This window comes from Heterodontus francisci, chromosome 6 (genome assembly GCF_036365525.1).
Source record: "Heterodontus francisci isolate sHetFra1 chromosome 6, sHetFra1.hap1, whole genome shotgun sequence".
Taxonomy (NCBI): Eukaryota; Metazoa; Chordata; class Chondrichthyes; order Heterodontiformes; family Heterodontidae; genus Heterodontus; species Heterodontus francisci.
The window spans coordinates 46843225-46870720 of NC_090376.1; the positions used below are offsets into that span (position 1 = coordinate 46843225).

Sequence of the window (27496 nt, forward strand, 5' to 3'; positions counted from 1 at the left end):
TCCCACAGCCAAAGACTTGCAGGTTGATAGGTAAATTGGCCATTATAAATTGCCCCTTGTATAGGTAGGTGGTAGGGAAATATAGGGACAGGTGGGGATGTGTGTAGGATTAGTATAAATGGGTGGTTGATGGCGGCACAGACTCAGTGGGCCGAAGGGCCTGTTTCAGTGCTGCATCTCTAAATAATAAAATAAAATAAAAATAATAACTGAGTGCTTAAAGGTAGTTTTATCTGGAAATGTTAAAACAAAAACTGTAGAGACCTGTGTGCAATTGGGATTAGGATGTCCCTTCCATGCCTCATTTAAACACTGTCATTTATACTCAAACAAAAATAAATCAGCCAGTGTATGCTTGATGTTTTCTTTGTATTGCCCTCCATCGTGTTCACAGGATCATGATTGTGTATCTGATACCAGGGCTTTTGGAATGCAGTTCTTGAATCTCTGGCTTCCTAGCAATCTTCAAAAGACATTATCAGTTACAAGGACACAGATTAATCCAGGGGCTGGCATTTGGATTTCTCTCCAACTTGGGTCATTTAGGAGAAATGAGCTAGCATTATACATTGCAAGCTCTTGTTTTTTTAATTGAAAGTATTTCCAAAACGAAGCCTATTTTGGCAAAACATTTATGTTGGTTCATTTGTTTTATTCGCTCATGGGCTGTGGGCATTGCTGGCAAGCCACCATTTATTGCTCATCCCTAATTGCCTTTGAGAAGGTGGTGGTGAGCTGCCTTCTTGAACTGCTGCAGTTCTTGTCATGTAATTACATCCCAGTGCTGTTAGGGAGGGAGTTCCAGGATTTTGACCCAGCGACAGTGAAGGAACAGCCATATAGTTCCAAGGCAGGATTCAGTGTGCCATGGAGGGGAACTTGCAGGTGATGATGTTCCCATGTGTCTGTGGGATTGGAAGGTGCTGTTAGGAGTCTTGCCGAGTTGCTGCAATGCATCGTGTAGATGGTATACACTGCTGCCACTGTGCGTCCGTGTTGAGGCAGTGAATGTTTAATGTGGTGGATGGGTGCCGATTAAGTGGGCTACTTTGTCCTGGATGGTGTTGAGCTTTTTGAGTGTTTTTGGAGCTGCACCCATCCAGGCAAGTGGAGAGTATTCCATCACACTCCTGACCTGTGCCTTGTAGATGGTGGACAGGCTTTGGGGAGTCAGGAGGTGAGTTACCCGCCATAGAATTCCCAGCTTCTGATCTGCTTTTTTAGCCACAGTATTTGTATGGCTGGTCCAGTTGAATTTCTGGTCAGTGGTAGCCTTCAGGATGTTGATGGTGAGGGATTCAGCGATGGTAATGCTGTTGAATGTCAAGGGGAGATGGTTAGATTCTCTCTTCTTGGAGATGTTCATTGCCCGTACTTGTGTGGTGCAAATTTTACTTGCTACTTATCAGCCCAAGGCTGAATGTTGTCCTGGTATGGCTGCATATGGACATGGGCTGTTTCATTATTTAAGGAGTTATGAATTGGACTGAACAGTGCACTATCACCAGCGAACATCCCCACTTCTGACCTTATGATGGAAGAAAGCTCATTGATGAAGTAACTGAAGATGGTTGGTCCTAGGACACTACCCTGAGGAACTCCTGCAGTGATGTCGTGGGGGTGAGATGATTGGCCTCCATCCACCACAGCCGTCTTCCTTTGGGCTGGGTATGACTCCAGCCAGTAGAGAGTTTTCCCCCTGATTCCCATTGACTTCAATTTTACTAGGGCTGCTTGATGGTGCACTCAGTGAAATGCTGCCTTAATGTCAAGAGCTGTCACTCACCTGACTTCCGGAATTCAGCTCCATGTCCATGTTTGGACCAAGGTTGTGATAACGTCAGGAGCTGAGTGGTCCTGGCGGAATCCAAACTGAGCATCTCTGAACAGGCTATTGCTGAGTAAGTGCTGCTTGATAGCACGGTCAACGATCCCTTCCATCAATTTGCTGAGACTAAACTGATGGGGCATAATTGGCCAGAAATTTATGTCATCATTGTCATTGGCCAGAAATTTATGTCGTCATTGTTGACAGGAATAGTGCCGGAAGACTGGAGGATAGCAAATGTTGTCCCCTTGTTCAAGAAGGGGAGTAGAGACAGCCCTGGTAATTATAGACCTGTGAGCCTTACTTCGGTTGTGGGTAAAATGTTGGAAAAGGTTATAAGAGACAGGATTTATAATCATCTTGAAAAGAATAAGTTCATTAGCGAAAGTCAGCACGGTTTTGTGAGGGGTAGGTCGTGCCTCACAAACCTTATTGAGTTTTTCGAGAAGGTGACCAAACAGGTGGATGAGGGTAAAGCAGTGGATGTGGTGTATATGGATTTCAGTAAGGCGTTTGATAAGGTTCCCCACGGTAGGCTATTGCAGAAAATACAGAAGTATGGGGTTGAAGGTGATTTAGAGTTTTGGATCAGAAATTGGCTAGCTGAAAGAAGACAGAGGGTGGTGGTTGATGGCAAATGTTCATCCTGGAGTTTAGTTACTAGTGGTGTACCGCAAGGATCTGTTTTGGGGCCACTGCTGTTTGTCATTTTTATAAATGACCTGGAAGAGGGTGTAGAAGGGTGGGTTAGTAAATTTGCGGATGACACGAAGGCCGGTGGAGTTGTGGATAGTGCCAAAGGATGTTGTAGGGTACAGAGGGACATAGATAGGCTGCAGAGCTGGGCTGAGAGATGGCAAATGGAGTTTAATGCGGAAAAGTGTGAGGCGATTCACTTTGGAAGGAGTAACAGGAATGCAGAGTACTGGGCTAATGGGAAGATTCTTGGTAGTGTAGATGAACAGAGAGATCTTGGTGTCCAGGTACATAAATCCCTGAAAGTTGCTACCCAGGTTAATAGGGCTGTTAAGAAGGCATATGGTGTGTTAGCTTTTATTAGTAGGGGGAACGAGTTTCGGAGCCACGAGGTCATGCTGCAGCTGTACAAAACTGGTGAGGCCGCACCTGGAATATTGCGTGCAGTTCTGGTCACCGCATTATAGGAAGGATGTGGAAGCTTTGGAAAGGGTGCGGAGGAGATTTACTAGGATGTTGTCTGGTATGGAGGGAAGGTCTTACGAGGAAAGGCTGAGGGACTTGAGGTTGTTTTCGTTGGAGAGAAGGAGGAGGAGAGGTGACTTAATAGAGACATATAAGATAATCAGAGGGTTAGATAGGGTGGATAGTGAGAGTCTTTTTCCTCGGATGGTGATGGCAAACACGAGGGGACATAGCTTTAAGTTGAGGGGTGATAGATATAGGACAGATGTCAGAGGTAGTTTCTTTACTCAGAGAGTAGTAGGGGCGTGGAACGCCCTGCCTGCAGCAGTAGTAGACTCGCCAACTTTAAGGGCATTTAAGTGGTCATTGGATAGACATATGGATGAAAATGGAATAGTGTAGGTCAGATGGTTTCACAGGTCGGCGCAACATCGAGGGCCGAAGGGCCTGTACTGCGCTGTAATGTTCTAATTCTACAATAAAGGACACAATAGTGAGCTCAAAGAACCGTGACACACAAAACCTCCTCAGATATTGCCTCAAACTTTTCCACTTTATTTCTTCTGTTTTCTTTCTTTCCCTATCTGCATGAGTATCGCGTGTGCATGCTAGCATGGGCATGTCGTGTATCTGTAGGCGTTAACCGAATTAGAGTTTAAGTTTAAATAAATTTCAACTTTACTTCTTTAAACGTAAGAAAGCCTGTTTGTGTTCATTTCTTTGCCTTATAATTGGAAAGTGGTGAATGAGGATTCACCAAAGGGGAGCTAAAAACACGGTGTGTTTCAAATTAAACCCTGTTACAGCAAGACCAGGAGAAGGCTGAAAGAAACCCTAGACCTCTTTCTCACCTGGCCTTAGCACTGGCATTTGTGATGCTGGGGACCTCAGGAGGAGGCCGAGATGGATCATTCTCTCAGCACCTCTGGCTGAAGATGTTTGGAAATGCTTCAGCTTTGCCTTTTGTACTGATGTGCTGGGCTCCACCATCATGTCATTTTATGCATAACATTAATCAGTGTTTCAAGCTGTATGGATCAAAAAAAATGTTGTGCTCCTGTACTTCCTAATTTTATAGCAGCTGAGCTCTTAATTTTAAGACGAAAGCAAAGGTATTTTGTTCTACTTTTACATTTCTACTTCCATTATTACCATCCTCTCCTCTCCCTCCTCACCCCACCACCCCCCACCTCACACATAATACATCACATAATTAGGCCTCTACCAGTTTACCTCTGAAGCCAACCATGACGACATGTGCAAGGACATTGCAAATTGGATTCCTGACAGAATTTGTTCCCACCTCTCCATTTGAGGTTTTGCCCTTCTGAACTGCAAAATACTTAATGTTCAATACTTCATGATTATTATTGGTCTCCTTAACCACAGCAGCTACCATATCATTGAATCACCTAATAAAAAGCTGGAGTATATCAGTATTTGTTACATAAAATGGGAGTTATGTGCATTACGCAAAAGAATTTGTAGATCCAAAGCTATCATAGTGATTGATATCTCATTTCATTTCAGAGTTTCTCCTCTCCAAAAATCAGAAATAGTAGACATGGTGAAAAACCATGTTAATGCTATTACCCTGGCCATCGGAGATGGAGCCAATGACGTGGGGATGATTCAGACTGCACATGTTGGAGTAGGGATTAGTGGCAATGAAGGTCTGCAAGCCACCAACTCCTCTGATTACTCCATAGCACAGGTTAGAGCCTTTAAGTATTATTTTGTCTTTTTAATCATGATTAAAAATCCCCCCATTCTTTGCAAAATGTTATCTCCTGCACAAACGAAGTCAAAATGTTGATATCTTTCCTTCCCAAAGTTTATTATCTATGGAAATTACATGGTCACATAAATAGAGGATTTACTTTGAAGTTGTGACTATTGCAGGCTCCACTATCAAGGAGGACAGGGCAGAGGGCAGAAATTAACTGCTTGGATGTCTAACAGTATGCAAACTGTAATTTAAAATAGCAAAAAAAAACCTTTATATTAAAGTAAGACTGAGGTTCATTATTCTAGGAATTGTGGTTTATTCTGAAATGTTTTTCTTCTGATTCTGAGAACTTTTCTTTCTTGTCATTTGGGTGACTAGTCGGTGTTTGGCACTGATTCTCATTACCATGATTGGCTCGCCAAACATACAAATGAAAAATCCACTTATATAGTTTCCATTTGTCTGATATGAAGTGCAAAGCTTCTCCCTATTAAGATAGACTCTACTTATATAAGCCCAGTAGGCTTGGGTTCATGTTGGCAGCAGCCAAGACTTGAGGTTCCTAAGTATGCGTTTGGAGTTTAGGGCGGCGCAGCGGTTAGCACCACAGCCTCACAGCTCCAGCGACCCGGGTTCAATTCCGGGTACTGCCTGTGTGGAGTTTGCATGTTCTCCCTGTGTCTGCGTGGGTTTCCTCCGGGTGCTCCGGTTTCCTCCCACATGCCAAAGACTTGTAGGTTGATAGGTAAATTGGCCATTAGAAATTGCCCCTAGTATAGGTAGGTGGTAGGGAAAATATAGCGACAGGTGGGGATGCGGTAGGAATATGGAATTAGTGTAGGATTAGTATAAATGGGTGGTTGATGGTCGACACAGACTCGGTGGGCCGAAGGGCCTGTTTCAGTGCTGTATCTCTAAACTAAATAAACTAAACTAAACTAAAACCATGTACCTTACAACCATAGAGCATTGGTAAGCTTCCCACATCTAGTCCATGCAGGACCACCCTACCTGTTGGGTAAATTCCAACAATCAGACTCATGGGCTAGGTAATCCTCCACAGCTTCCTGGAATCCTCGAGGCCTGCATCAGACGGCAAGTATCAGATTACAGAGTTGGTGACAAATGTTAACTCATTTCCATCTCCCATTGCCAGAAATGTCCTCAAGAAGATGCCAATTACCTCTCCCCTCCTTAAGCTGCCCTTGCGCTACCACACCACCCCGCCCTGCTCCCACACCTTGGGGCCAAGAACTTCAGTATCACCATTTCTAAGCTGGGGATGTTTATAACATTGTCAACTCAGCGGTAGTGGTATTTTTTAATGTGATAATTGAGGCCCAAAGCTGAAAGCAACTAACCAACCCCTTGCTATAATTTAAGAGTGAATAAATATTTGTTTCCCTAGAACGTGTTGCTCACCAACTTTTGTCAAGGCTGCTATTTATCATATGCCTTGCTCAAGGAGCACACCAGAGCACTGCACCGTGGAGTGATACACTTCAGGATCCACAGCAAAATAAAGGATGGGCATTTCATCACACGATGAAGAAAAATAGCGTACCAATAATTTGGTACCAAGTTTTTAATATGACCTTTTTGCCTGCTGTATAGAAGCTGAGATGATATTCTTTCCTTGCACTGAGAAGCAAGGAGGGAGAGGGAACAATGCAGAGTCCCAGCTCAGTAAACATCTGCAGGGGCTGGAAAGGTTGTGATGGAGGCCCAATAGCAATAAGTCAGTCGAGAGCCACAGGTGAAAGGGAGGTGCGCTGAAAATAGCACCTGGCCATATTATGAGTACCACTAAATCAGAATCGTTTTATATTCTTAATGTAGAACAATTCCAGGTTTATTGCACTGGGAAAATATATTAATTGCTACATTTTGACCTTTGATATTGTGAATCTGATTTTCATTTGACCATTACAACATTTTTAGTATTGATAAGCATTTTTTGCAGAATTGATCACCCTGTTCATTTGCTTTTTAGTGGTGGTTTAAAAAAAAATTTGTGATATTGACAAAGGCTTTTTTTTCTAGTTTGCATATTTAGAAAAGCTTTTATTAGTCCACGGAGCCTGGAGTTACATCCGAGTGACCAAGTGCATCTTATACTGTTTTTACAAAAATGTGGTGCTGTACATAATAGAGGTAAGGAGTCATATCTGTGCCTCAGCAGTAACTTTTAGATGTAATATAGAATATCTTGTTGACTTGCATTATGATTCGCGAATAGCAGCTGAGTCTCATGATGAGACAGAATTGGGGGAGGGGAGCTTTCTCCCATGTTAGATGGTATTAAGAGATTTTGAAGATATTTGTTTGTTAGCCTTACTCAACAATACCTTGCATTTATTTAGCACCTTCTCCACAGAAAAATATTCTAAGGTTCATAGGGACTTAAGGAAAAATGAATGCATAGCCAAAAAAAATGAAACATTAGGAATGATGGCCAAAAACAGCACTGAGCTGTTCAGAGTGTATTTACAGATTATTTTTTTTGCCAAAATGAATCACCTTGCAGTTGCTGATACTGAATTCTCATTTCCCCATTTTATCAATATCTATTTTTGGCTTCCTTTAGTCTTGTAAAGAATTAACTTCAACTTCCATTTTGGTATTATCTGCAAATTTCTGCACCACCCTTCTAGGTCTGTATCCAAATCAGTCTTAATCAAATCAGTAGTAGCCCAAAACTGTACTGTAGGGGACACCACTACTCACTTCCAACCACCCTTCAAAACTGCCCTTAACTTAATTATCTGTTTTCTCCCTTCTAAACAACTTCTAATCCAGTTTGCTATTTTCCCTTAGTTCCAAATTCCTTAACTGTTTCTCGTAATCTCGCATGTGGTACTTTGCCAAAGGTTTTCCAAATGTTCATGTATGCTACATATCCCCATCTATTGTTAAGTCCTCAAAGACTTCTATGAAGTTTGTCAAGCTTGATCATCTCTTTTGAAATTGTTATTAGCTACTTCTAATTATTTTCCCTTTTTATCTAGCTATATATCCTTAATTAAAGGCTTTAAAATTTTCCCTACTGTAGATGTTAAGCTAATTGATCTGCAATTACCCAGATTAGTTTTGTGTCCCTTGTTAAAAATGGCTATTTCATTGGCCACTTTTCAGTCTTCTGGCGCACATCAACACTTAATAGATCCTGTGATATCCTCTTCAGTAAAGACAGCTGTGAAATATTTACCTCTGCCATTTTTTGATCATCATTTACAAATTGGCAGTCCTGTCTCCATGTTGGCAATCCTGTCCACTCAGGAGTCCAACCTCACATTTAACAATTCTCTTTTTATTAGTATACTTGTAAAATATTTTGGACAGAATTTAATTCCCAAAAATGAATAGATTGGGATTGGGTCAGAGGTTAAAATGCAAAACAATCTGCAACAGGAACCGAATCCACCTCAAATCTGCCCACTCCTGTTTCAGTGAAAGAGGGAGGAGGGCATGCAACCAGTCCACTCGCTGGAAATGAGTTGTTCATTTAAATATTATAATGATGCTGCATGACTTCATTTTAAGTCATTCTATTTTGAACCACGGGTGGCCGGGTTTCCCGGACTTTGGGGAAACCCAGCACCTCAGAAACAAGGTGCATTTATGTAGCACCTTTAACATAATAAACTGTCACAAGGCATTTTATAAAGGTTATCAAGCAAAATTTGACACTGAGCCACATAAGGAGATATTAGTCCAGATGACCAAAAGCTTGGTCAAAGAGTTAGGTTTTAAAGACTGTCTTAAATCAGGAAAGAGAGGTAGAGAGGCAAAGCGATTTAGGGAGGGATTCTAAAGCGTAAGGGCTAAGGCAGCTGAAGACACAGCCACCAGTGTTGGAGCAATTAACATCAGGAATGTGCAAGTGGCCAGAATTTGAGGAGGGTTTGGTGATGTTGTATTATTAGAAGAGATCACAGAAATAGGGAGGGGCAAGACCGTTGAGGGATTTGAAAACAATGATGAGAGTTTTGAAGTTGAGGCCTTGTTTAATCAGGAGCCAATATAGGTCAGTGAGCGCAGGGGAGATGAGTGAATATCCCACTGTTGCTGCACAGTCCTGTATGCCAACATTTGCTTCCACCTCGCCTCAGCTAGTTTGCTTATCTTTCTAAAACTGCCCTAATCCAATCTGGTGATTTAGTTTCCATTTCTAGCTGGATCTTAACTTTACTATATTGTAAGCAGTACTCCCAAGCGCTCACTCATATTCAGCTCATCTACCTGACTTATTGTAACTGCTTAGATCCAGCAATGCCTCTGCCCATGTCCTACTAATGTACTGTTTGAGGAAAGAGTCCTGTACTCATTTTAGGAATTCCATTCCATTTTCTCCCTTTGCTCCCCCTCTAACCTGATGAGTAGTGTATAATTAAAATCTTCCAGAACAGTAATGTTATTCCAACTCATCTGTAATGACTGCACATTGCATCTTCCATTGGCTTGATTGAAATGCATTTCAGCCAATTCATTGGAACCACTGCAGTGTCACTGCCTTTGATTATTTTTTTGATTTAAAAACATGAAAATCAAAGGATTCATTACAAATGCAGTCTTACTAATTACCAATTGAATTCAAAACAGATTCACCAGCATATCTTTATCCAGGTTTGAGTGAAATGCATTCAAGCTGACAATATCTCGTATGTAGTTTTATTTATCATCAGTACAGAGCTCTGCAACTCTACTTTGACCAGTAGCATCGAAATTGAGTCACCTGGTCAGTGTATGGGTTAAATCTGCAGTCTAGCCATTACTATAGCATACAATAATGTACCGGCGCACAGACTCACCTTTCCAACCATGTGTTTTATATTCACAGCCAGTCTAGTGTAAACACATATCTAGATCAACACCAAAGTCCACCTCTGATCTGTACTCTTTGTTCCGGGCAAAGGAGAGAGGGGAGACAATTCTTGTGATAGGAGGTCAATAATTAAAGTTCTCAGCTAATGCCTCATGTAACTAAGCATTTTGCAATCAGAAATAAAACCATTAAAAGGAAAACCAAGTCCCTAATGTCGACATAAATTTCACATCCTACTTTATTCCAGAAACGAATTTGCTCCTTCACTCCTATTTTTAATGCTGGGTAGCATCTTTAACTTCAGAATAAAAGAGTTTTAATGCTGTTGAGGTATGCAGTTCGGACTGCACAAGAAATTAGCTCTATTGCTTTGGCTGCTTGGCAGTATGAGTAGTGAAACACTTCCCAACGTCTCGATAGCATCAAGTTACCAAACAGCAGCGACTGATATTAACCTTTAGTTTTCACCACTTACTGCTGTCTGACTTGCTCTATTCTGAGTCTTTCAGTATAATTTTATTCTTTTTGATGCACCGAGGAGAAAAAAATGTGCAAATAAGTATATTTTATTCTTTTGACGTGTTCAGCATTTAGCACACTGGGCTGCTAGGGGGCATTGAACTCATGTTCTTTTGGGATTGGCATCACTGTGTTCTCCCTGAAGTGGATATTGCCTCCCTTATTGTGATGAATTTCCCTTTCTTGCTCAATGTCTAGTTTTATGATGGCGTTACCTGGGGGCTTAACAATGAAATATCCTTATAACAAGAACTGGGTACCATAATCCTCCACATGTGCTTCTCCAGTTATCCATAAGTTGGACTGCAGTGTGATATTTATTTATTTTTATTTAGAGATACAGCACTGAAACAGGCCCTTCAGCTCACCGAGTCTGTGCCGACCAACAACCACCCATTTATACTAACCCTACAGTAATCCCATATTCCCTATCACCTCCCTACACTAGGGGCAATTTACAACGGCCAATTTACCTATCACCTGCAAGTCTTTGGATGTGAGAGAAAACCGGAGCACCCAGCGAAAACCCATGCATATATTTCGATACAAATGTTCAAGCTGTTTTATTTTACAGTCCCTCCTTGTGATATAGAAAAAATAACATAATGCATCATAATATCTCTGTTATCCAGCTAACAACTTTTTCTGCTGAGTCTTTTCTCTAAATCTAACCCACTTTCAACTTGGGTATGGAAAAACTTTCATTTGTTTCTACAAGTTCCCTATCCAGACTTTGCTGAGCTGACCTCCACCAAATGTTTCGTTTCTTTTGTTCCATACTCTTGGACTTTGGCAATTTGTGTCCTCTAGTTGCTTCCCTGTCTGAGGTTTGGCCAATACTGCTACCAATCAAAGTAGCTACCACATCGCCCCAGATGTGGGCCCCACTCAAATAACTTCATGTTGTATATGAATGAAACCTTTCTCTTTCACCCAACATCTCAAGTGAATGTCTATTAGAAATTTCTCAAAGTGATGATCCACTTTTTATCCATGACCATTTCAATAGCCGGTTCATTAACTTTTGGAAGAGGTCATTATTATACCTATCCTCTCGTTGTCCCAGTAGCTCCAGTCTTTGTTGCTCTATGAAAATAGCAGAAAGGATGCTGAACTTTTATGATTTAACCTTTTAGAAACCTGATTATGATTGCCTAACATAAAGCCTTTATTTCAAACCAAGTATCTTTCCTGTGTCAAATAATCAGGAATCCTGAAATGTGACAGCATGTTGAAGCATGTCATTCCTCACTGCTGTTTTACTCAAAATTTGGCCACTGTCTGAGTGGTCTAGATTAGATAATCTGATAAATGCAGTTATTGTGCTGTATTATATTTTTTATTGCTTTTCTCAATGTCTTTTAATTAATTGGGTATGAATACTCTTGTCTCACTTGCAAAGAGTACTGAATGGCATTTTATGTCATATTATTTTTAAATCATTTTCTTCCATGCACCAGACAAAAGGAATGACTTGGATTTGCCAGTAATTTTCATGTCAATTGTTATCTTATATATATGAACCAGCCTGGTGACTTTGTATCAGTAAATCTGTATTCTGGGAGTGGTCTAGATTAGAAGTGGATTCAAAATTACCCAAACCCCACAGGACAGTTCAGTCGTCAAACACACTCTACTCTGTGTGGCCCCAGGTTTAATCCCTTTGTAGCTCACTCTCAACCAGGGCTGCAATTGTGGTGCTAAAATTAACTCACTGCAACCCCCTGCATTGTCCTCACCAAAGACTAGAGAGGGGAGAAATCAGCCAGGCTGACAGTGATGCCTGTTAGATTCACTACAGAATGGGGCTCAGCTGTGATCTCCCCCATGTGCAAATAGCCTCTTTATACTCATGATTTAGGTTCATGCATGAGAAGGAAATACTAGAGGTAGAGGCAGGAACCCTCACAACAATTAAGAAGTATTTAGATGAGCACTTGGAATGCTTACAAGGCTACAGGCCAAGTGCTGGAGAATGGGATTAGAATAGTTAGGTGCTTGATGGCCGGCACAGACACGATGTGTCGAAGAGCCTGTTTCTGTGTTGTATAACTCTATGACTCACTTGATGAGGAACCAGTGGCTTGGTAATCCGTATGAAACTGTACTGAGCTATGTGTCTCTGTTCAAAAGAGGAGATGAGATAGGAGAACAAATGTCAAATGCACAATTCTGAGATGCAGCACTCAAGTTGGAGGTTCATTAGTAACCCATTGATATTAACTTGTGCTGGTGGTTACAAATGTTTACAGTTCTTGGTTTAAAAAAAAAATCAGTGGGCAATTATAATAATCCAGATATTACATGGAACTGAAGTTATTTAAATTTTTAAAAACTGTACTTTAGTCCATAGTATCTGTAATCTTCCTTTATCTTAGTATGCACATTGCCATTATATAATGCTGATATCATCAAAGAAAGCTGAAGTGCAGAATGGATTGAAGAAAGAACATTGAAAATCACTGGCGAAGGGAATGACCAGGTTTCTTGTCCGATGGTAAACCTGTGCGTTTCAGACATCCTCAAATCTTTATCGTATCTTCAAAACTTTTTTTAAATCTCTAACTCAGGTGTTGCAACATATAAACATAGAAAACATTATACGCTTTGAAAAAGTTCAGTAAGCAGCAGTATCACCTTTGATGCTTAGCAGAGTCAACTTCAAAACTATTAAAAGTATGCTACACAAAAACTCCACTGACTGCAGCCCAGACTCCCATTAATCATCCAAGCATGTTTTGTTTGTCTTGAGCAGATTACAGTATATAGTCATTAGAGTAATTCTGCTTTTGAGTACCATTGTTTCATTGTTTATGGGTATCATTCAAAATAACTTGAATCAGTTTTATGCCCAGTGACCTAAAACTGCAAGGAGGAAGGGCATTTTGTGCTATTACATTGTCCTCACATAAAAGGTCAAAGGTAATCTTTGTACTCTTCATACTTTTGCGTCTATATTTTGTTAAGGTTATATAAGATGCTATTCATTCTCAAAATACATGTCATCTTGAAGGTTCCAGCCTAGTGGACCTTCTCACTGGAGATTTAGTTTAGTTTAGTGATACAGCACTGAAACAGGCCCTTCGGCCCACCGAGTCTGTGCCGACCATCAACCACCCATTTATACTAATGCTACACTAATCCCATATTCCTACCACATCCCCACCTGTCCCTATATTTCCCTACCACCTACCTACACTAGGGGCAATTGCTAATGGCCAATTTACCTATCAACCTGCAAGTCTTTGGCATGTGGGAGGAAACCGGAGCACCCGGAGGAAACCCACGCAAACACAGGGAGAACTTGCAAACTCCACACAGGCAGTACCCAGAATTGAACCTGGGTCGCTGGAGCTGTGAGGCTGCGGTGCTAACCACTGCGCCACTGTGCCGCCCATTGTGTTATTATTATTATTACCCAGCTCTAGAATTTTATTATTAAACACTTTGATCTCTCATCTATCTTTTCCATAGACACGTTTAAAGCTTTTGATGATCTGGCCCCATGTATTTCTAAACAACAAAGAAAGCTATGTTTTTGGATGGTTAGTTTTCTTTCAAATGGTTCTATCTGTGTGACTGTTGATGGTTTCTCCGCTGATTATTTTTCAAATAACTCAGGAGTACCCCTGGACTCTTTACTATTTCATGTTAGTAACTTCCTGCACTCAGTGTTGAATCCTGTGCATTCTTGCTGATGATTCTACTCTGCATTCATGAGCCTAGTCCAGATTGCAGATTCTCAGTGCTAACAATCTTCAAACTGAAGGAATAAAAAAGCCATCAGTATGAAGAAGGAACAGGGTGGCAGAGATAACAAAGCCCCATGAATCCTTGAGTTAATGGAAAAAGGACCAGATGATAAGCCAACAATTCAACATAGTTAGTGATAGTTATGAACTGTGCGAACATCACATGAGGATTGGAAAAAAAAACAAATTTGTGATTTATGGAACTTGAAAATTTTCTTTCAGATTTTTCACATAACCTTTTTTAATAAAGGATAATGGTGTTAGTGCAATCTTGAGTTCCCATATTGACCTTAGTCTTAGTAATCTAGGCATCACTTCATAAGTTTTTACAGAAGCATGGCCCACTCAAATCACTCTTGCAGAACAAGCCATAGACCAGAAAATAGATGATAAATAGAAATATGTTTCAAAGTGTGCATCAGCAGGGGAGAACAAAGTAATCTGGGAACCGAGTGCTAAGTCGGGAATTTGGTGCAAGTGAGATCTCTGGTAAGTATTTCTCAAGCTGTAATTTACATTAGCAGTCATAATCTGAGATAGAACTTTAAAACTGTGAGCTAATTAAGAAACCTAGTTAGCAGAAACTGCCTGGCAGAGGCTGTTAACTGTCAATCAACTGAAACTAGTTGCCTGCATAATTACTGTAGCAGGAACCTGACTTAGCAGCTGTAACTTTGGTGCGAGTCATAAGCGCTCTATAAAAGTAAACAATGTTTGTTACTCCACAGAGTGGGGAGCACAAAGCAATCTGGGAGCACAAAGCAATCTGGAAACACCATGTTTTGTGGACCAAGTCCTAAGTTGGGAATTTGGTGCACTTGGGCAATTGGTGCAGGGGGGAATGAGGTGCTGCTTTCTGTTCTTTTTGTTTCACCTCCAATAGCTGGTGAGGGTACTTCTTGTGCCTTCAAGCCAGGAGACTGTAACTTGCTATTACTTTAGCTAACTAAATTAGTAACTAATTAATTAATCAAGTAAATAAGTAAGGTTAGATAGGCATGACAGGTCTGGTGGTGTGCCGTGACTGTAACATGTAGGAATCTGTGAAATGCAATGCAGTCCCAGACAACCGTATCTGTGGTAAATGTCTACAGGTTGAGCAACTTTGGCTCAGTGAGATGGAGTCTGCGTTGTGGATATAGCAGAGCATCAGGGTGGAGGAGGGTTATCGGTACACTCTGTTCCGGGAAGCACAGTGGCGCAGTGGTTAGCACCGCAGCCTCACAGCTCCAGGGACCCGGGTTCGATTCTGGGTACTGCCTGTGAGGAGTTTGCAAGTTCTCCCTGTTTCTGCGTGGGTTTTCACCGGGTGCTCCGGTTTCCTCCCACATCCAAAAGACTTGCAGGTGATCGGTTAATTGGCCGTTGTAAATTGCCCCTGGTGTAGGGAGGTGATAGGGAATATGGGATTACTGTAGGGTTAGTATAAATGGGTGGTTGTTGGTCGGCACAGACTCGGTGGGCCGAAGGGCCTGTTTCAATGCTGTATCTCTAAATAAATAAATAAATAAAAGCAGTCACACCCCCTTAGCTTCAGAAGAACTTAAGAGTCGGTCAGTCGTCAGGGAAAGGAGGATGTGACTACAAGTCAGGCAGGTTGGGGCTCCAGCATGTAGTGATGGAGGAGCCTCAGCCCTTGACTTAGGCCAAGCTGCTTGATACCTGTGTGGATGAGAATAAGGACTGTAGGGTAGATGATCAAACTGACCATGGCACCTTGGTGCAGGATGCCATTCAGATGGGGGGAGTGAAAAGAAAGGTAATAGTGATAGGCGACAGTATAGTCAGGGAGATAGTTACTGTTCTCTGCAGCCAAGACCTGCAGCTCCGAAGATTGTGTTGCCTGCCCAGTTAAGGACATCTCTTTGTGGCTGGCAACAAAGTGGGAGGGGAAGGATCCAGTTGTTGTGGTCCATGAAGGAATTAACGATATAGGTAGAGCTAGGAATGATTATCTGCTGAGAGAGTTTGAGGAGTTAGGGTCCAAAGTAAAAGGCAAAACCTCAAAGGTGATCATTTCTGGATTGTTAACTGAGCCACATGGCAATGGCATAGCGTCAAGCAGATTAAAGAATTCAATGCATAGTTCAAAGAGTGGTGTGGAAAAAGGGATTTCACTTTAAGCAGTACTTACATCAGTACTCGGGAAAGAGGGAGTTGTTCTGTTCGGATAGTCTCCGCTTAAACCTGGCTGGGATCAGTGTCCTGGCGAATCATATAACTAGGTCAGTGGATAGGGCTTTAAATTAAAATGTTTTTTGGAGGAGGAGGGGGTGGTGGTCAGGTGAAGTTAGATTTAGAAATCCCAAGAGAAAAGTCGGGACAATAGAATAGTGTAGCAACGTGGATAAAGACAAGTATATTGGACCAGGAAGGGACCGAGAGTTTAATTGCAATAGTGCATGAACGAATAAGGTCCATGCAAAGAATAGTTGTAAAAAAATATTAAAAGCTCTATATCTGAATGTGCGAAGCATCCGCAGATAGATGAACTAGTGGCACGAATAGAGATAAATGGTTTAGTTCTAGTCTCCATTACAGAGACATGGTTACAAGGTAACCAAGGTTGGGAAATAAATATTCCAGAGTACACAACATTTCAGAAAGACAGACAGATTGGAAAAGGAGGAGGTGTAGCCAGATAGTAAAGGATGACATAAGGACAGTAGTGAGAAAGGATCTTGACTCAGAAGATCCGGAAGTAGAATCAGTATGGGTGGAGATTAGGAATAGCAAAGGCCAGAAAACGCTGGTGGGAGTAGTTTATAGGCCCCCTAACAATAGTTATTTGGTCGGACTGAGCATTAAGCAAGAAATTATTGGGGTTGTAACAAAGGCAATGTAATAGTTGTGGGGGACTTTAATCTTCACATAGACTGGAACAATCAAATTGGCAAAGGTGATCTGGAAGCTGAGTTTGAAGAATGCTTTTGTAACAGTTTCCTGGAGCAATACATTGTGGAGCCAACTAGTGGTAAAGCTATTTTATATCTAGTATTGTGCAATTAGGAAGGATTAATTAGTAATCTCATAGTAAAAGATCCATTAGGAAAAAGTGATCATAATTTGATAGAGTTTGAAAGTGGCATACTCCAGTCCCAAAAATGAATCTTCAACTTAAACAAAGCCAATTACTTAGGTATGAGGGGAGAGCTGGCCAAGGTTGATTGCGTAGATAGACAAAAATATGTGATAAAGAAACAGTGGAAAACATTTAAATGAACAATTCAAAATGTTCAACAGAAGTGCATTCCATTAAAAACAAAACGAACTCAGCAAGAAAGATCCATTTGTGGCTTACTAAGCAAGTTAATAGTATTAGATTAAAAGAAGAGCTTTATAATGCTGCTAAAAATAGTATTAAGCCTGAGGATTGGGAGTTTTTTAGAAACCAATAAAGGGTGACCAAAGGTTGATGAAAAGGGAAAAGTTAGAATATAAGAGTAAACTAGCCAGGAATATAAAAACAGATTGTAAGACTTTTACAAGTATATAAAAAGGAGGACAGTAGCTAAAGTAAATGTTGGTCCCTTAGAAGCAGAGACAGGAAAAATCAACCTGGGAAATAAGGAAATGGCAGAGACATTGAACAAATATTTGTGTCTGTCTTCACAGTAGAAGACATAAGTTACATACCAGAAATAGAGGGTAACCTAGGAGTTAATAAGAGTGAGGAAATTAAGGTAATTGATATCAGCAGAGAAAAAGTACTGTAGAAACTTAAGGGACTGAAATCTGACAAATCCGCAGGACCTGATGGCTTACATCCTAGGGTCCTAAAAGAGGTAGCTATAGAGATAGTGGATGCAGTGGTTATGATTTTCCAAAATTCATTAGATTCCAGAATGGTCCAAGTAGATTGGAAACTAGCAAATGCAACACCACTATTCAAGAAAGGAGGGAGAGGGGAAACAGGGAACTAAAGGTCAGTTAGCCTGACATCAATTATCAGCACAGTGCTGGAATCTAATGTTAAGGAAGTCTTAACAATGCACTTAGAAAATCATAGTATGCTCAGGCAAAGCTAACATGGTTTTATGGTGTTTGACAAATTTATTAGAGTATTTTTGAGAATGTAACTAGTAGGGTAGATGAAGAGGAACCAGTAGATGTTGTATATTTGGATTTCCAAAAGGTGCCACACAAAAGGTTAATACGCAAGATAAGGGCTAATAGAGTCGGGAGTAGTATATTAGCATGGATAGAAAATTGGTTAACAGACAGGAAGCAAAGAGTAGGGATTTTCAAGTTGGCAGGCTGTAACTAGTGGAGTGTCACAAGGATCAGTGATGGGGCTTCAGCTATTTACAATCTATATTAATGACTTAGACGAAGAGATAGTAATGTATCTAAGTTTTCTGACTAGACAAAGTGTTACGACTGAGGCGGGAGTAATGCACTGTCAATTCAGTCCCATTACTCCACAGGTCACAGCACCCTATTAAAGTTTCCCACCTACTGGAAATTAGCCAAATTAAAAACTTTTATTAACCCCCAGAATAAAACACACCAAACCAGGTATCTTTAAACTACAACAAATTCCTTCTTATTCTTTCACACAGGCATCCAATCAAAACCCAATGGTTAACCAGGTTTCAAAATGATATTTTAAATTAGAGCTGTTTCTTAGGAATAATAAAGCAACTGGGTTGTAAGTCCTGGTTGGTTACTTTCCCGGATCAGTGAGATGTCTCAGAGTCGAATAGTCAGAAGCCACACGAAGTCTTCAGGCGAGATGATGAACAGTCTGTAATGGATAGGCGTTCAAGGCACTTTGGCTGAAGTAGGCATCACATGGATCTTTCAACAAGGAATATAACAACAGGTCTATTTAGATTTTGAATTAGCAGTCTATCAGTAGAAACTTTACTGGGAATTCCAGAACTCCCAGAAACACAAAAGGCAACATAAAATCACTCCTGAGGCAGAGACTTCTTAGAGACTGGAAGTAAAAAGGAATTTGCTACCTCTAATAATGTAAAGATTCCTTTCCAGGGATCTTTTCCTCTTTGGGCGAAACACAGCCTGATGTAGATTTTCTGCTGAGAGAGAGACAAATCCTTCCTTCAAGAAGAGCACGCTTTGCTGGCCTGCCTGATCAAACTGGTTCTAACCAGTCTTGTGAACAGTCAAACTGATACAATGTGGTATGTGACCGCATCTCTCTTGCTGTTGATTAGGAACATGCTTGTAGCTTGCACACTCTGTTCCTAGAGAATTTTAAAACTTCTTTCAGTCTTAAAGGCACACGGACCCCTCCCCCTTCATTTTTAAATAGAGAAAGAAGACACTTCCATGACAAAAGCTGGATGGGAATGCAAGCTGTGAGGAGGACACAAAAAGGTTGCAAAGAGATATAGACAGATTAAATGAGTTCATAAAAAGGTGGCAAATGGAGTATAATGTGGGGAAGTGTGAGGTTATTCACTTTGGTTGTAAGAATAGAAACTTGTAAATGTTGATGTTCAGAGGGCCCACGGTGTACCTGTACAAGGAACACAAAGTTAGCATGCAGGTACAGCAAACAATTAGGAAGACAAGTCGCATATTGGCCTTTTATTGCAAGGGGATTGGAGTACAAGAATAAATTGGTCTTGCTACAGTTGTACAAGGCTTTGGTGAGACCACACCCGGAGTACTGTGCACAGTTTTGGTTTCCATATTTAAGGAAGGATATACTTGCATTGGAGGCGGTACAGCAAAGGTTCACTAGATTGGTACCCTTGGGTGAGAGGGTTGTCCTATGATGAGGGGCTGAGTAAATTGGATCTATATTCTCTGCAGTTTAGAAGGAGAGGTGATCTCATTGAAACTTACAAAATTGACAGGGTAGACACTGAGAGGTTGTTTCCCCTGGCTGGGGAATCTAGAACAAGGGGGCACAGTCTCAGGATAAGGGGCCGATTATTTTGGTCTGAGATGAGGAGAAATTTCTTCCCTCAAAGGGTGGTGAATCTTTGGAATTGTCTACCCCAGAAGGTTGTGGCTGCTTCATTGTTGAATATATTTAAGACTGGGATAGACAGATTTTTGGTGTCCCAGGGAATCGAGGGATATGGGGAGTGGGCAGGAAAGTGAAGTTGAAACCGAGGATCAGCCATGATTGTATTAAATGGCTGGACAGTCTTGACGGGCTGTATGGTCTACTCCTTCTCCTCTCTCTTCTGTTCATATCAATCATGCTGCTTTGGGATCTGCAGAAAACTTTTCACATAATTACATCAGGAATTACAAATTGAACGACTGGTGCATTGCCAATGTCCTTAAAATGATATAAGCTGATAAATTTATGTTACTTGCTCCTTTGTATGCATCTTTTACTGAGTAAGCAGGCATTGATCAACCTGCCAGATCCACATATATGAAATATGTTAGTCAGAGGAGAATCTCCAAAAAGGTGCATCTTGTATGTTACATTGCTCAAAAAGTGCCTCACCATATGCCAATTCTATCAAGAGCAATTTTGACATTCAACTAATGGAAGCTGAAGTTTTGAAAGGCATACAATACGGATAAAAGTATCTAAGTTTTGTTCCTTTACATTTTAAGTAATTATTTTCATCTACTCCTTTCCAGACATGAAAAATTCAGTAGATCTTAGCATGGTAGCTGTGAGTGGAAGGATCGGAACTGAGAAAGAGTGCAGAGCTTGCTTTGGCATTGTCAGGCTTCAGCTATGATTTGGCTTGAGGCTGCTTCACATTTTCTGAGCTAGAATGTTTGATCTTTTGTCAGAGGCCAAAGTGTCAGTATCCCTGAACTGTCTTTTTAAGATTGGTTGAAGATTTGAATTTCAGTTTGGCCAAAATCTGGTCATTTGGGGGCTCATACCAGAAAAATTATCATGAAGTCTGATGGATTGTCATAAAAATCCAACAGGTTCACTTATGTCCTTTTGGGAGTAGAGCCAACCAACCCCTACCTCGTCTGCCCAACATGTGACTCCAGTCCCACACTGTTGACTCTTGATGCCCTCAGAGCAACACGAGATGGGCAGTAAATGCCTGCATACCAAGACTGAATAACCAACAAGTAACCTTCTCCATTAATCCATCTTTTTTTTATTTCAGGAACAATAATTGTAGCTATATCTGCCTTGGCTTCAAATCAGTTGCAACATTTGAAGGCGCATTCTGTAGCCAAATTTGACATTGTGTACTTTGATTACATCATCCGTCATCAGATGTTGCAGTTAGTTCTCTAGAATTATTTCTTACGTACCATTTTCCAGAACTTATTGTCAATACAAGCAGGATTAGAATAACAGAAATTTACAGCACAGAAGGAGGCCATACGGCTTGTTGTGTCTGTGCTTGCTTTTTGAAAGAATAGTTGTGCTTAGTCCCATATCCCCACTTTTTGTTCATAACCCTGTAAGTTCCTCACCCTCAAGTACCTGTTTGACTCTCTTTTAAGATTATTTATGGAATCAGCTTCCACCACCTTTTCATATATTCATATAGAGTTTTCCAGATCCTGAGAACTCTGAGTGAAAATGTTCTCCTCATTCCCCCTGTAGATCTTTTGCCAATGATTTTATATCTGTAGCTTCTGGTTATTGACGCACTCACCAGAGGGAATAGTTTTTCTTTATCTACTTCATCAAAATTTCTCATCATTTTGAAAACCACTATTAGTTCACCCCTTAATCTTCTATGTTCCAAGTAGTCCTACCTTTCCCAACCTCTCCTCATCCCTGGTAACATCCTGGTAAACCTCCTCTGTACCCTTTCTGAGGCCTTTACATCTTTCCTGGTGTGTAATAACCAGAATTATCTACAATACTCCAGCTGTGGTCTAACCAGTGATTTATAAAATTCGAGCATAATCTCTTTGCTTTTACATTCTATTGTTCTGTATGAACCAAGTAATCCATATGCTTCTTCCAGCCTTACTGTACACAATGACTTCCACGCATGCACAGTGACCCTGTCAATCTTGCCATCACGTGCTCTTGTTGACTGGGCTCTCTCCAATTACTTTCTTGTTCAATTCTGCTCACAACCTATATCTGCCCCAAACCCTTCTACTATCACTTTCTACCCCTTCACCACACACTCAAGCCATTTCTAATCATCATCTTCTTTATGTTAAATTTAAGCCATCATAGTTATCTGGCACCAATTTTAAAAAATGTTATTGATTTTGATTGATAGTTGTACCTCATTGGGGTGGGGACAATGATTGGCTGTGGACAAAAGCAAAATGCTGTGGATGCTGGAAATCAGAAATAAAAAGAGAAAATGCTAGAAATACACAGCAGGTCTGGAAGCATCTGTGGAGAGAGGAACAGAGTTCACATTTCAAGTTGATGACTGTTCATCAGAGTTTTGCTGGATGGTCATCAATCTGAAACATTAACTCTGTACCTCTCTTGACAGATGCTCCCTGATTTTGCTGAGAATTGGCTTTGGATTTTGTGACTGGAGGTTTCTAGTATGGGCTTTTCTAGGGCTATGAAGACCCAGATGCCCAACCAATACAAAGCCAGCCACATTGTCAGTGACTAATGGTGTTTATCAAGTCAGAAGTGAACATTGTTTTTGAAGCTCAATGTTTGTTGAGAGCTAGCTCAGGAAAACAACTGGATGCTGAATAGGGGAAATTTAGGATCTCTCCGAATAGATGAATTAAGATGTGAGGAATTGCCTTTCTCGCCCATAATTATTGTGATCTTGTGCCATCCAATGATGCTGTTCCCTTCTCAAAGATTTCTCAGTGTGTTCATAAAAGCTACTATTCCAGACTAATCTTTGATCTGAGATGTTTTGGGATCACCTTCCCGCAGCTAATCCGAAATAAAAGCAGTAGGTGGCTACACCCCTCATAATTATACTAAATGAATCAGTCGTTCATCAATATTGAACGTGGACAAGCTTTCCACTTGATCTGTCTGTGATCACTGAAACTGAATGTATCATGCCCAGAATACATTAACACATGAGAATACCTTTGCTTCAAGGACCATCACCCCAGAGCATATTGTTTGATCTTCACCTGCCATAATGTAACATATATTTTCTCTGTAAAGCAAAAATTAGCTCACAGAAAATCACAATTAACCTGGTTTTTCTAGTAATAAAACTTACAAGTTTGAAAAATTCAACAAAGGCAAAAATCTTTTTTTTTGCTGCTGGGCCTGACTATTGTTTACCTAAATATTGAAATATTAAAGCAACATTTGGGTTATAGGAAGTCTGCTTATAGGAGAGGTCAATAACACTGAACCCAAACGTAATGTGTAACATAAAAGCTGATTTTAAAGTACGGTAAATCAGGAATTGTTGCATATAAACTGGGCCCAATCTAGGTGGTGTAGGGCATAGAGAGAACTGAAAAAACAAGAAGTCTGCAATCTGTTGTACTTCTTACTGTTTCAATAATGTGTTGATCACATTTATGTGAACATTATACCATATGTGCTTGTTTACTGCCATTTCTGTTAACATGCATGCTCGCAAGCCTTAAATGTCTGATGGCAATGATATTCCATTTGAACATATATTAGTTGAGGAGACAGTGGTGTAGTGGTAATGTCACTGAACTAGTAATCCAAAGGCCCAGTCTGATCTCCTGGGGACATGGGTTCAAATCCCATCATGGTAGCTGGTGGAATTTAATTTCAATTAATTAATACAAAAGACCTATCAATTGTTGTAAATCCCATCTGGTTCACTAATGTCCTTTACGGAAGGAAATCTGCCATCCTGACCTGGTCTGGCTTACATGTTACTCCAGACCCACAGCAATGTGGTTGACTGTTAACTGCCCTCTGAAATGGCCAGCAAACCACTCAGTTCAGGGGCAGTTAGAGATGGGCAACAAATGCTGGCCTGTCAGCGATACCCACATCCCATGGAAGAATAAAATAAAGTTGCTGGCACATCCTCCATTGCATGATGTTTTGTTCAGCCAATCTATACTTTGAAGCTGCCTAGGTTAACTGAAACAAAAGCAGTGCAAATTAAAATTCTTCTGTAAGCAAGTTTTTCAACAATAAAAGAGTGGCTTTCATTGATTAGTTGATGTCGTTTCTGATTCTAGTGAGAATCAGTGCTTTCGAGCTTGTTTTCTTTAAATTGCATTGCATAATCTTTCTTGTTCTACTGCCCACTCCATGTGTGCACATTTAAATGAGTAAAACTTCAGACATTTGGTAGTACAGAACTTGAGTATTGCTGAAAACAGAGACATTTTGTCGATGCGTTCATCTTGCACTCATCAGGAAAATTCGCAAGAATACCAAAGTAAGGGAAAGCAACAAATTTATCCTGTATGAGAAGAGTGCTGATTGGTTGGCAAGTGGACTCTGATTGGTAGAGGCATTGCCAAGGAGGATGCACCAGTTTATGGTGACTGACAGTTAATTGCCAAGCTTTGTTTGAAATTTAAACCAGGCAGCTTGACTCTGGTCAAGGCATTGTCCTGAGGAATGAACCAGCGAATGCCTGTCACTTATTTTGTTTAGCTGAAACAGGTTCAATGTGTGTACATGTTCTTTCTGTCTGCAAAGAACAGGGCCCTATGTATTAATATATGTAACTTCCAGTACATGAAAATGCGCTACACTGCAAGCCTGACTGACAATCTTAAATTGGTTGTCAGCGTAATTCTTAGCACACTGAAGATTATTTAGCAAATGTTGTCCAATCGCGGAATCACATCTAATATTGGACACAATGTTTTGAGTTTTGCAAGCACGGGCTGGTTGGGTACGGCCTGTACCTTGCTCGTTGAGAAAAGCGGAAGGAAAATGTTGTTTGATACGATCCGCCAGTCTTTGGGACGTGCAGCCTATATACCTAGCATCACACTGGCATTGAAATTCATATATCACGTTACTCATTTGTATGAAAGGCAAAATGTCTTATTGACTTGACGGCAGCATCCTGTTAGTGCAAACACCACACATGTTGCTACTGCATAGTAGCAGCGTGAAACAGCTAACTTCACCTGTTGCTCAAATTTTTGGGATACATTTGAGGTCGACTGGGCACTTTTCAGGACCACAAATGATGGCCTTAGGTCTGTTCATAAGTTGGCAAGAAATGATCCGATCAGGGTAGCCATTGTCATGCAGGATGCTTTTGATTTACCCTCTTTCAGCATCAAGCTTGCATGGTGAGCAAGTGGCTTGGGTCCTATTTACAAGGTTGTCAATAAGGCCAATTTTATAGCACATGGAACTGTAAGAATCCCAAGTGTGTATTGACCAGTGAAGGCAGACTTGCGGTAGACCGTGTTAGAGAACCGCTTAGCAGATTTCTCAACTAGTACGTCAGTGAAAGCGAGCTCATTTGACTGCTCCATTTCAAAGGTGAATTTGAACGCAGGATGGAGCCCATTAAGGTGTGTAAAAAAATTATTACATGCAACTGCGGATTCAAATATAGCATATGTATCATCTACGTATCGGAAATATGCAAGAGGTAGGAGGTTAGGTGTCATTTCCTCGAAGACACGTTTCTCATGGAGCCCAACAGAGATGTTAGCAAGAGCTGGGTCTCGAGGGGATCCCATGGCAGTACCATCTATTTGGGCATTCACATGGTGCAAAAACTGAACTCAACTGTGCGAGTTGCCAAGTTTATAAGTTCAGTGAATACGGATTTACGCAATGGTGGCAGGTCTAGATCGCCATAATATAGTGCTGCAGCGCAAATATCTATGGCTTCCTTAAGTAGTACTTTGGTGAATAGGCTAGCAATGTCAAATGAGCACATGGACACAACACCGCTATCGATATGCGAGTCCTGTATGGTCTTCGCAAATGTGAAGGAATCCTTCACCATGTATGTGGAGATCTTGCTCAAAACTAGTTGTAACAATTCACCCAACCATTTGGCCACTTCATGTTGTGCAGAACCGGTCATAGATAAGATAGGGTGTAGAGGGACATCACTTGTGTGTCCCGGGCAGCCCGTACGCGGACGCAGCAAGCCATGAGGACAAATCTTGTCATATATATCACCTGGCAGCTCCTTGCTCTTACACAAGTCCAGCAAGTGTTTTATTAGCTTACTTTTGATCAAGGCTGTCCAGTCATGTTGAATGGCAGGTCCAATGGATGCGAATTTGGTCCCGTCATTAAGAATGGCGTGCATTTTGTTGATATAGTCAATCTTGTTAAGGATGACTGTTCCCATCCCTTTATCAGGTTTACTGATGTGTATGTCCAGGTTGGTCTTAAGGCTTTGCAATGCTGTCAACCATTCACGTTGTATGCAGAAATCATGCATGTGTTGGTATTCTTACATTTCCAAACGCTATAAGAATGGCCTTATCGGCAACCTCATAAATAGGGCCTGAGCCATTTGCTCACCATGCAAGTTTGATGCTGAAATAGGGCGAATCAAAGGCATCCTGCATGACAATGGCTATCCTGATCAGATCATTTCTCTCTGTATATTGCAGAAACTTATGAACGGGCCTAAGGCCGTCATATGTGGCCCTGAAAAGTGCCCAGTTTACCTCAAATTACCCTGGAAGGGTAATGTATCCCAAAAATTTGAGCAACAGGTGAAGCTAGCTGTTTAACGCTGCTACTATGCATTAGCAACATGTGGGGTGCATGCCACTAACAGGATGCTGCCATCAAGCCAAAAAGGCATTCTGCCTAAAACACAAATAAGTAACGTGATGTATGAATTTCAATGCCAGTGTGATGCAAGGTATATAGGCCGCACGTCCCAAAGACTGGCGGATCATATCAAACAACATGTCCCTTCTGCTGATCACAATGGGCAAGGTACAGGCCGTACCCAACCAGCCCGTGCTTGCAAAACTCAAAACATTGTGTCCAACATTAGATGTGATTCCACGATTGGACAACATTTGCTAAATAATCTTCAGTGTGCTAAGAATTACGCTGACAACCAATTTAAGTTTGTCAGTCGACCTCGCAGTGTAGTGCATTTGCGTGTACTGGAAGCTACATATATTAATACATAGGGCCCTGTTCTTTGCAGACAGAAAGAACATGTACACACATTGCACCTATTTCAGCTAAACAAAATAAGTGACAGGCATTCGCTGGTTCATTCCTCAGGTCAATGCCTTGACCAGAGTCAAGCTGCCTGGTTTAAATTTCAAACAAAGCTTGGCAATTAACTGTCAGTCACCATAAACTGGTGCATTCTCCATGGCAATGCTTCTACCAATCAGAATCCACTTGCCAATCAATCAGCACTCTTTTCTCATACAGTATAAACTTGCTGCTTTCCCTTACTTTGATATTCTTGCGAATTTTCCTGATGAGTGCAAGACGAAAAGTTTCGACAAAATGTCTCTGTTTTCAGCAATACTCGAGTAAAACTTTATAGGAACATAGGAACAGGAGTTGACCATTTAGCTGCTCAAGCCTGTACCGCCGCCATTCACTGAGATCGTAGCTTATCTGCAGCCTAACTCCATATATCTGCCTTTCCCCCATATCTCTTCATACCATTGGTTAACAAAAATCTATCAATCTCAATTTTAAATTTAACAATTGATCTCACATGGATTTGTGTTTGTGGAACAGAGTTCCATACTTCCACCACCCTTTGCATGTCAGAGTGTTTCCTCATTTCAGACTATGCCCTCTAGTCCTGGACATCCTAACCAGTGGAAATCATTTGTCTCGATCTACCCTTTCTATTTTCCTTAATATCATGATGACCTCAATCAAACCACCCCTTAAC

The 27496-nt window shown here is 40.9% G+C and overlaps 1 protein-coding gene across 1 annotated transcript in view; it reads left to right on the top strand.

Moving 5' to 3' along the window:
- The window catches only part of atp8a2 (ATPase phospholipid transporting 8A2), a 709260-nt gene that overhangs the window by 514846 nt on the left and 166918 nt on the right, over positions 1-27496 (top strand). Inside the window, exons 26-27 of the mRNA XM_068032841.1 lie at positions 4520-4703; positions 6762-6872. Coding sequence (XP_067888942.1) covers positions 4520-4703; positions 6762-6872 — 295 coding nt within the window. The remainder of the gene's footprint in view (positions 1-4519; positions 4704-6761; positions 6873-27496) is intronic.